The sequence below is a fragment of the Anabrus simplex genome, chromosome 1 (assembly GCF_040414725.1).
Source record: "Anabrus simplex isolate iqAnaSimp1 chromosome 1, ASM4041472v1, whole genome shotgun sequence".
Lineage (NCBI taxonomy): Eukaryota > Metazoa > Arthropoda > Insecta > Orthoptera > Tettigoniidae > Anabrus > Anabrus simplex.
Genome location: NC_090265.1, coordinates 403,409,837 through 403,419,810, shown reverse-complemented (window position 1 = coordinate 403,419,810; position 9,974 = coordinate 403,409,837). Strand labels below are relative to the sequence as shown.

The window sequence follows — 9,974 nt, the reverse complement described above, 5'->3', positions numbered from 1 at the left end:
GAGGAGTAAGGGATTGGAATAATTTGTCGAAATAAATGCTCGATAAATTTCCAAGTTCTTTGAAAACGGTTAAGAAAAACTAACCTAACCTAACCTAACCTAACCTAACCTAACCCCATGGCACTACAGCCCTGAAGGGCCTTGGCCTAGCAAGCGTTAGAAGGCCTGCAGATTACGAGGTGCCATGTGGTCAGCACGACGAATCCCCTCGGCCGTTATTATTGGCTTTCTAGACCGGGGCCGCTATTTCACCGTCAGGTAGCTCCTCAATTTTAATCACGTAGCCTGAGTGGACCTCGAACCAGCCCTCAGACTGCATACAGTGTAACATCATCCGCAACCTTTTCCTGTGATTCCACTTCTTTACTTATATCATATATATTTCTAAGAAAACATAAAGGTCCAATAACACTGCCATTTGATCACCCCTATTAATAATTACAGAATTATATAACAGTTCACCTTCTCAAATTCTCTGAGTTCTATTTTCTAGAAATTCCCCATCCATTCAACAACTCTTTTCTTCTCTAGTCAAATAGCCCTCATTTTCGTCAGTAACCTCCCATGATCTACCCCATCAGGTAAAAATCCCTGACCTGGCCGGCAATCGAACCCGGGTCCTCCGGGTAAGAGGCAAGCACGCTACCCCTACACCACGGGAACGGCACGTTTAAGAAAAGGCTAGGTAAACAATTGTTAGGGAATCTTCCACCTTGGCGATAGCCCTTAATGCAGATCATTGATGATTGATCTCGACACTGAATTGAACAGGGTGTTGCCTGGGTTCACCTTCCTCGCTCCACCTGGACCACACTCAACAGGATACGTTGCGGAGTAGGAAGAAGTGCTTCTGCTCTGCATCATTGGGCCTGGAAAGACTCTCCAGCTTGTGACTGTGGTGCTGCAGTGCAAACCATCCTGCACATTCTGAGGGACTGGCCTCTGCGAGCTTTTACTGATACCATCGAGGACATTCTCCGAGTGACCCCTAAGGCACTCTCTTGGCTGGAAGACTGGACATACATCTCTAAGAGACTGAAAGACCCCCCCACATTAAACTTTTTTAATGTGGAGTTTATATGTATATTGTAGGTATATAATGTCAATTTTTTGTGCCTGTTAAGAACTTGTACATAGTCGAATGTCAACTGTAGCATCATACGCTAAATAATAATAATGAAGCCCCATACTCCTTCCTCCTACTGACGAACAAGAGAACCGACTTTCTTCTTGTGAACCACGCTTCGATTTTCTGCCTCGGCTACGTAGTTTCCATCTATTTATTATTGACGATTTAAAGAAGAAATACCCTTCCCATTCCCATAATACTTGCACAACCTGATAATCAAATGAGCTAAACTGCACCATTGTCAGGCAACGCGCCAGATATATTAGAACACAGTGCAATAAAACAGATCCGCCTTTACTTAAGTTCTAAAACGCACGTCAGTGTTAATACATCATCCCGTAGGAGTATTTCTTAAAAGAAACATGTTAATTTTCGCAAAAGAAGTCATTAAACGACTATTTTTACAATAGCTGATTGTGGAGAAGTAGATAAACGTCCCCTAAAAGGTTTACGAGGTTAAGTAACGTCCATATCAGTGCACAAAGGACTACACACTAGATAAGTCATGCAACCGAGGAGTATATATTAACAAGGCTTTAGTTCTTCCTGATCATCGTATCCTAGGCTGACATCATGGCAGGGTAAGGACATACTACAGTTATAACATTTATATATAATAAGAGTTTTGTTTGTACATTGCTCAGAATTTAAAAAGAAGGTCATTTCTGTATTGATCATGCACTTTTTAATGTTCAGTAATCTTTGTCTATCTGTCTGTCTGTATGTATGTCTGTCTGTCTATATGTACGCCCATCACGAGAAAATGGCTGAAGAGAATTTAATGAAAATCGGTGTGTAAAGTCAAGAAATGAGCCACTATAATCTAGGATATAAATAAATTTATTCACGCTGAGGAAAAGGGTATTTTATGGGAAGGCCTAAAATGTAATTCTCAAATATTTATGCTATTAGAGGCCTTATCGATAAATACTACATAACTAAAGTTATACAGAATTAATTTTCCAATCGTGTATGTCATATACATTTTTACCTTCCGGTTAAGATAACAGAGATATTCATCCACATCAATGCGGAGCCACAAGAAAATGGGTAAACAGAATTTAATGAAAATCGGTAGAGGAATAAGGAACTACAGTCTAGGCTATACCTAATTTTATTCACCCTGCATTAAATGGTAGTTTAGGGGAAGGCGCCTGAAATTTAATTTTTAAATACCCATGTTATTGGTCCTTTCTCAGGATGTAAAAAGACAGGTGGAGAGTGAGTGTCTGACATTATAATGAAAACTTCCCAAATTGACCGATAGTAGACAAGAGGGCCTTGCCATTACAATGAAAATTCCCCAACCCAGTCTTCACATGAGAAAAATGTATGGTGACTTCCTCGTCGCGTTTCTGGGGTAACGTTAATTGCTATACAATTTAATGCAGTCTTACTCACAACAATGCACTACTTTACCTAGAATTCTGTATACAATATGGAATTCCGTAGCGAAGCGCGGGTACATCAGCTAGTATGTAATATAACACTATGCCTCAGTAATAACCTGTTCTCCTGTTCTAATTTAATTTAGCAATATACCTTAGCTATAAATAAATAAATAAATAAATAAATAAATAAATAAATAAATAAATAAATAAATAAATAAATAAATAAATAAATAAATAAATAAATAAATAAATAAATAAATAAATAAATAAATAAATAAATATATTCTAACAATATACTGAACGTCACTCATTTTTCACTTGTTCTCCGGGAATCTAGTAATATACCTCGTTTATCGTTGTTGAATAGAGCAAGTGACTGCGCTGTTTGGGTCACGTAGGTTATCACTAGACCCGGGATTTTAGGCCATAAAAATAGTTTTAGGCACCTCATATAAGCCAAGCAAACACGATTTTAAAAGAGCAAATAGGCCCATAAAGTAAGCTATAAAAATGTGTAAATAGGCAGGAAATAGACTTTAAAATATCACAATATACACTTGAACTGTAATGTGATGTACTCTTACTTTAAAAAAAGTGGTGTAGCTATTAAATAACTGAAAAATTAAGACGGATTAAAAAAAGACATCAAAAACTGTTCGGGATTATATGAAAAATCATGATCGGTACTGAATTAAAACCTTAATACTAAAACATAATTGAACACAATTGCAACACTGTAAGCATCCCATACCTGTGTAAACGCGGAGTATGTGCTTATTTATTTGCGAGGAATTCCTACAACGCTTTCGTTCGTAGTTTACTTTACAGTACTTAACAATAATCTTCTCCAAATTTTACACAGTCAGGCTGTGTCTACTCTCTGTTCAACTTATTTTCAAAGCAGAAAAAGAGAGATCCACATTCACATATGTTGTAGGGGTATAGGAACATTTACCTACATTTTTACATTCAATTTCACTAGGTAAGTCTACCTTTTCCCCATCCATTACCTGATGTAACCCTTTCAGCATTGAATAACCTGAATTCTTCTGCAGTGCACTAGCCCACTTGGCTGGTTCGGTTCTGGCTCAGTCCGGTGGTATTTGAAGGTGCTCATATTAATAATAATATTAATAAAAATTACAAAGAATTGCTGCTTGAGACTGTTTCCTTTTTTCTATATTTTTGTAAAGATGACTGGGAGAAAGGAGAAAAAATTGCCTGAATATAAACAATGTCTCTCTGAACACTAGAATAATCCTTTATCAGCTTTTTGACAGACGACACACCTGCAGAGTTGTCCATTAAAGACACATTTTCTATCACAGTCATGATTACCTGAAGAATACAAGGCAGCTTCCATCCTGAAACCCCAACGGGTGATGTTTGGCTGTGATGGAAAGGGAATAGAAGGGAGTTTCTCTCGAAAGATGGCTATTCTTGATGGAGCCTTATAGAACACTTTCTTCATTGTTGAAATGAGAGTATTTACTGTAGGAAACTCTGTCACTGTAGGGCATGGGCCATGCAAGTAACATGAATTAAAGTAGGGTAGAAAGTTTTGAGGAGAGGTGCAGTAGCAATCATGTAGGAAGCAGCATCGAAGAAAAAGTTTAAATACTTCAGAATCATCGACACTCCCAGGATACAACAATTTCAACCCCTTGTTGATGAAGAACGCAATGCTTTGACTAGTTTTCCTACTATAAGCAATGTACCTGCCCACAGAGTCGGTGGGTTCATCCACACACAACCATATGCAAGACGCCCCAATATCCTCCTTGAATGACAAAATTAGCTCATTGTAACACATATCTAAGTAGATTTTATTTAGTGTACTGATTGTACGCGCTGATTGGTGTACTTCTGTAAAAATATCTCTGGAAACCGGATTATGCACAGCTTCCCAAGATATATTTGCTGCAACTAGGGCTCTACACATATCAGCATAGATCAGCATTATGGGTTGTGGGAGATATAGTTTGTGTGAGCAGAGGCTGTCTAATGTTACTTTTCATGGCTGCTTTCGCTTTGTACCTGGCACTGTCTGCATGCTGCTGAAGGTGGCATTTTTCTCTTGTGAAATCTAAAACATAATAAAGTGATGAAAGTTCGAGATTAAGATGGCTAATTTTGTAATTTTGAAGGATTTCATTTAAGCCGCTATTACTCTGAAGTTAATTAAGAACAAGAACACTACCCGCCTTGAAGGGCCTTGGCTTTCAATAACGGGAGCTACCCAGCTCATGGCTTACAGATATTGGATGGCCCTGTGTTCAGCACGGCGCATCCCTTAGCCGGTTTGCCTTGCCTCCGTGACCACTGATTACTGTAGCTTCCCAACTGCGACGCTGGGTCAACGCCGTTCCAGACCTCATAGCTTTCTAAATTACTTCCGGTATTGGAAATCGAACCCAGGCCGCATGGACGAGGTCTCTAAAATTAGAGGAGTCAATATCAAAACCTTATTGTTATATTAATGTGGAATTTAAGACATACGCACATACCTGTTTATTGTAGTACTGATAGAAAACAATCTTGCCATCAAAAGTCATCTCTGGAAACTGTATAAGCGCACTCTTAGGCATAACGAACTATATTAACTTAAACAGATGTTCTTTCACTGGCAACTTGGCGCAGTATGTCCAGATACACTGTGGACAATACTGGGCACTTCCGTATTTTTCCGTACTAAACCGAGAGACACATGTGGCGGCCCGACCTTAAACGTAAGACGGCAAGAGTGAAACTACAAAAGTTATATGTTAAAATTGATAGAAATAATGACACTAAATAATGATTTTTGTTTTGTTCTACTAGGACAGTTGAATGTTAATACTGATAGTAATAACGAAACTGAATAATGATTTCGTTTTTCCCGAATCATTGGCTGAATGGTCAGCGTTAAAGCCTTCGCTTCAGGAGGTCCAGCATTCGTTTTCCGGCTGGGTCGGGGATTTTAATCCCGTGTAATTACTTCTTCTGGCTCGGAGGCTGGGTGTTTGTGTTTGTTCCACCACTTTTCTCTTAATATTCAGGCAGCACACTACACTTCCAACCACGACAGAAACATGCAATACTGATTACTAGACCTCGGATCTTTAGGTGTTAAAAGGTTATTATTTTAGCTGCCTAAAACAGACTATGAAATAGGTTCTACAATACTTTTAGACACCTTAAATTTTACGTATTTTAGAATAGAATAGAGTAATAGAAACAGACTTTCAACGTATTATGTCGTGTTACGTACATTTAGTACGTGTTGAAGAGATGTTAAGTACAGAACAAAAATGGCCAACCGGACACCACTGGTAGAGCATCATCATCATCATCATCATCATCATCATCATCATCATCATCATCATCATCATCATCATCATCATCATCATCTGTTTACCCTCCAGGTTCGGCTTTTCCCTCGGACTCAGCGAGGGATCCCACCTCTACCGCCTCAAGGGCAGTGTCCTAGAGCTTCAGACTCTTGGTCTGGGGATAAAACTGGGGAGTATGACCAGTACCTCGCCCAGGCCGCCTCACCTGCTATGGTGAACAGGGGCCTTGTGGAGGGATGGGAAGATTGGAAGGGACAGGCAAGGATGAGGGAAGGAAGCGGCCGTGGCCTTAAGTTAGGGATCATCCCGGCATTCGCCTGGAGGTGAAGTGGGAAACCACGGAAAACCACTTCGAGGATGGCTGAGGTGGGAATCGAACCCACCTCTACTCAGTTGACCTCCCGAGGCTGAGTGGACCCCGTTCCAGCCCTCGTACCACTTTTCAAATTTCGTGGCAGAGCCGGGAATCGAACCCGGACCGCCGGGGGTGGCAGCTAATCACGCTAACCACTACACCACAGAGGCGGACATTGGTAGAGCAACCGACGCGAAATCGGGAGGTTGTGGGTTCGGATCCCACTGGTGTCCGGTTGGCCATTTTTGTTCTGTACTTAACATCTCTTCAACACGTACTAAATGTACGTAACACGACCTAATATGTTGAAAGTCTGTTTCTATTACAATGCGGCCGTGAAAATTCAATATTCACAGAATAGAGTACTCCCATCCCCTATTTCCGGATCGCTTGAAACTAGGGAGACAGCAGTCTCTTATTGAAATTCATAAAAGTTCGATACATGTATTACATTTTCCTCTTATAATTATTTGACTATTACTACACTAAATATAATTTGTTTTCTCCTAGGCGTTAACAATGCTACATTGTCTAGCTTTCCTTAGATATTTAATGCTTACTTTTGTGTATCCTACCGCTAACCAGTTGATAATGCTACCCTCACTCGATTCTTCACCTTCCATTTTGTTCTACCATTCATTGTTGCTATAATAGTTATAATTCATCTCTTATTTCTACACCAGACAGGGTCAAATAACCCTTTAGGTTTAAATAAAAACTCGGATAAAATTCCATTTCATCCTTATTTCCCCTTTAAGGACATTTTTGGATTCATCATTATAGTTGCCATTCTACTATTATTAACTCTTCTCGAACCTTACATACTAGGAGATCCTGATAATTTTACTCCTCTGAAAAGACTAAAACACCGCCAAATTCTTTATAGGGTTTATTGGGTTGCCGCAGCCTTTTGCTGATGCAATTAAGTTATTTTCTAAGGAGGGAACATATCCTGTAGCATCAAATTCTTACAATAAGTAGAATTAGCCATCAGTTGAATAATGTTATAAGTTATTTTATTATAATATGATTTTATAATAATATTAAGTTGAATATTGAAGTGATTTATGTAATATAAATGTAATAATGATAAAATTAGTATACTGTGAAGGGAAATTGAAAAAGTTGAAAATAAATTTTTAGGAAAGTAAATTGATATTGGGTTAAAAAAGGATAGATTATTCAAGTCACCAAAGCCAAAAATAATCTAAAAACAGGAGAGAAATAGTATATTAAATAATTTGATGCTACAGGATATGTTCCCACCCTGTAGAAAAAAATATAAAAAAAACTAAATATATTAATATAAGATAATCTAACAATTTCTAAAATTAAATCCTTCGAGTAAAATCCAGCCAAAAAAGGTATACCACAAAGCGCAAGATTAGAAATATTAAAACAAACAGCCGTCAACGGTATTTGACTACAAATATTTCCTATAAACCGAATATCTTGAGAATCCTTCATATTATGAATTAACGAACCAGCACATATAAATAAAAGAGCCTTAAATAACGCATGTGTTAAAAGATGAAAAAATGCTAATTTAGGAAACCCGAACAGGATGTAGGAAAATCAAAAGGAGGAGGATATCAATCCAACAGTTATGGAGATAATACATGTTTGTACAATAATGATGAGGGTTATAGCAAGAGGATGATTAGCTTGTATGAAAATTGTCTAAACATAAGAGATTTTGCAAAATTTTGTATACAGGATCTGGTATCTCAGAATTTGTAAACTAAGAGCTTGAAAAATTCCCTAATCTGGGGTTTTCCAGTTATTGTTTCAAGATGGCTATTTGTACCTGTCACTTTATTAGTTCACCAAGTGAAAAGTTTGTTAAGTTTGCCGCGCCTGGCCACAATAAGATAGGCAGGGCTACGCAAGCTTTTGCGCCGCTGACGGGAGTCTACAAGATTCTTCTGTCCGAGGCATCCCCAAACCAACAGCTGAGCGGGGCCGGAGCCTTACTTGAATGTAAATTTTTAAGGTAGAATTTTGAATTTATTTGGGGTTTAGAATTGGTATACGAAGCTTTGAAAATTGGGTGTGTGCTGTGTGTGCAGCGACCGAACATTTTGTGCGACACGCACAAACCAAACACGACCTCCGAGCAGGCGAGACTACCCGCTGAATTTAAGCATATTATTAAGCGGAGGAAAAGAAACGGCTGAATCATGAATAGAAAATAATGACACGACCATACAGCAATTTATATATTACTACATTTAATATTAATTTTTTACATATTTTAATTGGCATCTATTGAAATACCATGTTTATTTTGATAAATTGATGATAACTTGTCAGGGAGAAATAAAGAAGTATTAATCATCTCTCTGCTGCAGACGTCACAGAATATAGTTTTACCATCCGATGTAAAATGGAGAAAACCCTGTAGCCACTTTTTAATTAAAGATTACTTGGAACCTACACTTTCGGTATAATTCACACACTGAATAAACGGGAATACCGAAACGTTCTCAAAACGAAATGGAGTTCATTTTTCCAGCAGGTCAATGGATACTGTCTCCTGCTTCGGGACAAACTACGGTATTGTTCGCTGCGGGAGGTTCTTAAGGCATTCCGGGGGGTGTGTTTACAGCTTTCCGATTTTAAGATTTTTTTAAGATAATGAAAACGAGTCAGCAAATATTTTATTTTCTCTGAATATATTAAAGACATTTTTAATCAACTTAGCAATAAAAATACGAATTATAGGTATATAGGCACACTAGCAAGATCTTCGTGCTTCGGTGTTAAAATGAAACTTATTACTCAAAAGTTTACATTTTGGATAGTCCACTGTCAGCTGAGCCTGTAAAATACGCCCTCAGTGTGTACGTCAAACGGTTTTGGGGGAATGATTCAATATTTTCTGGTGTAGCATCATTTGAACACCATTCGGAAAATTTAAATGTTTTAAACCCTATCTTTTTTTAATATCTAGGATGTAAAAGCCACCAACCTGTGAAATTTTGACTTTCTACTGCATATCGAACAGCAATGGAGTAATGAATACATTTTTAAGGGGTGAATGTTTTAAAATATTTCTTAACATCTAGGATATAGAAGACCACCCACAAGTTCGTGCCTGAACCGGTTTCGGAAGAATGAATATTGTGCTTTTGAGAGTCAACCACCATCTAAACCCCGTAGGGAAGAACTATTTTGCACCCAGGACATAAAAGAAGGCCCTTCTCGTAAAATTACAACTTTGTACGTCAAACGGATTTGGAGGGAAGGATGAATAATTTCGTTTACGGAGCTAACCTCATTTAATCCTTTAGGGGTGGAACGTTTAAAAGTATTTCCTGTTTCACACCTAGGATTTAAAATATATACCGCTATTTGGAATTTTGTCTTCGTACGTTAAACCGTTTCGGAGGAAGGAATGATTTATTGGTTTTCGGATCGTAACCCCCGTTTAACTCTCTGAGGGTTTACATTTACTTCAAACTTTCTGTTATTCAACATTTAGGACATCATTTGACATTTTAACTTCGTAATTCAAACGGTTTCATATAAATGCATATTTTTGTCATCATTCATCACCTCCCCAGTCAAAACCCGTTAGGGATGAATTGTTTTATGTCCACTTCTTATTTGTACCCTCGTATAAAAGATTCAACTCCTTTTAACTCCCTTCAGTTGATTTCTCCCCTCCTCATGGCGTTAATTAAGGTACAGCCCCAGCATTTGCCTGGTGTGAAAATAGGAAACCACGGAAAACCATCTTCAGGGATGCTGACAGTGGGGTTCGA

At 38.2% G+C, this 9,974-nt stretch overlaps 1 protein-coding gene across 2 annotated transcripts in view; it reads left to right on the top strand.

The window, feature by feature from the left end:
- Positions 1-1,613: 1,613 nt before the first annotated feature.
- Positions 1,614-9,974, top strand: part of LOC136866616 (esterase FE4) — a 301,969-nt gene continuing 293,608 nt past the window's right edge. For both annotated transcript variants that reach the window (XM_068226597.1, XM_068226595.1), the window contains exon 1: positions 1,614-1,710. In XM_068226597.1, coding sequence (XP_068082698.1) covers positions 1,703-1,710 — 8 coding nt within the window. In that variant the 5' untranslated portion in view covers positions 1,614-1,702. The remainder of the gene's footprint in view (positions 1,711-9,974) is intronic.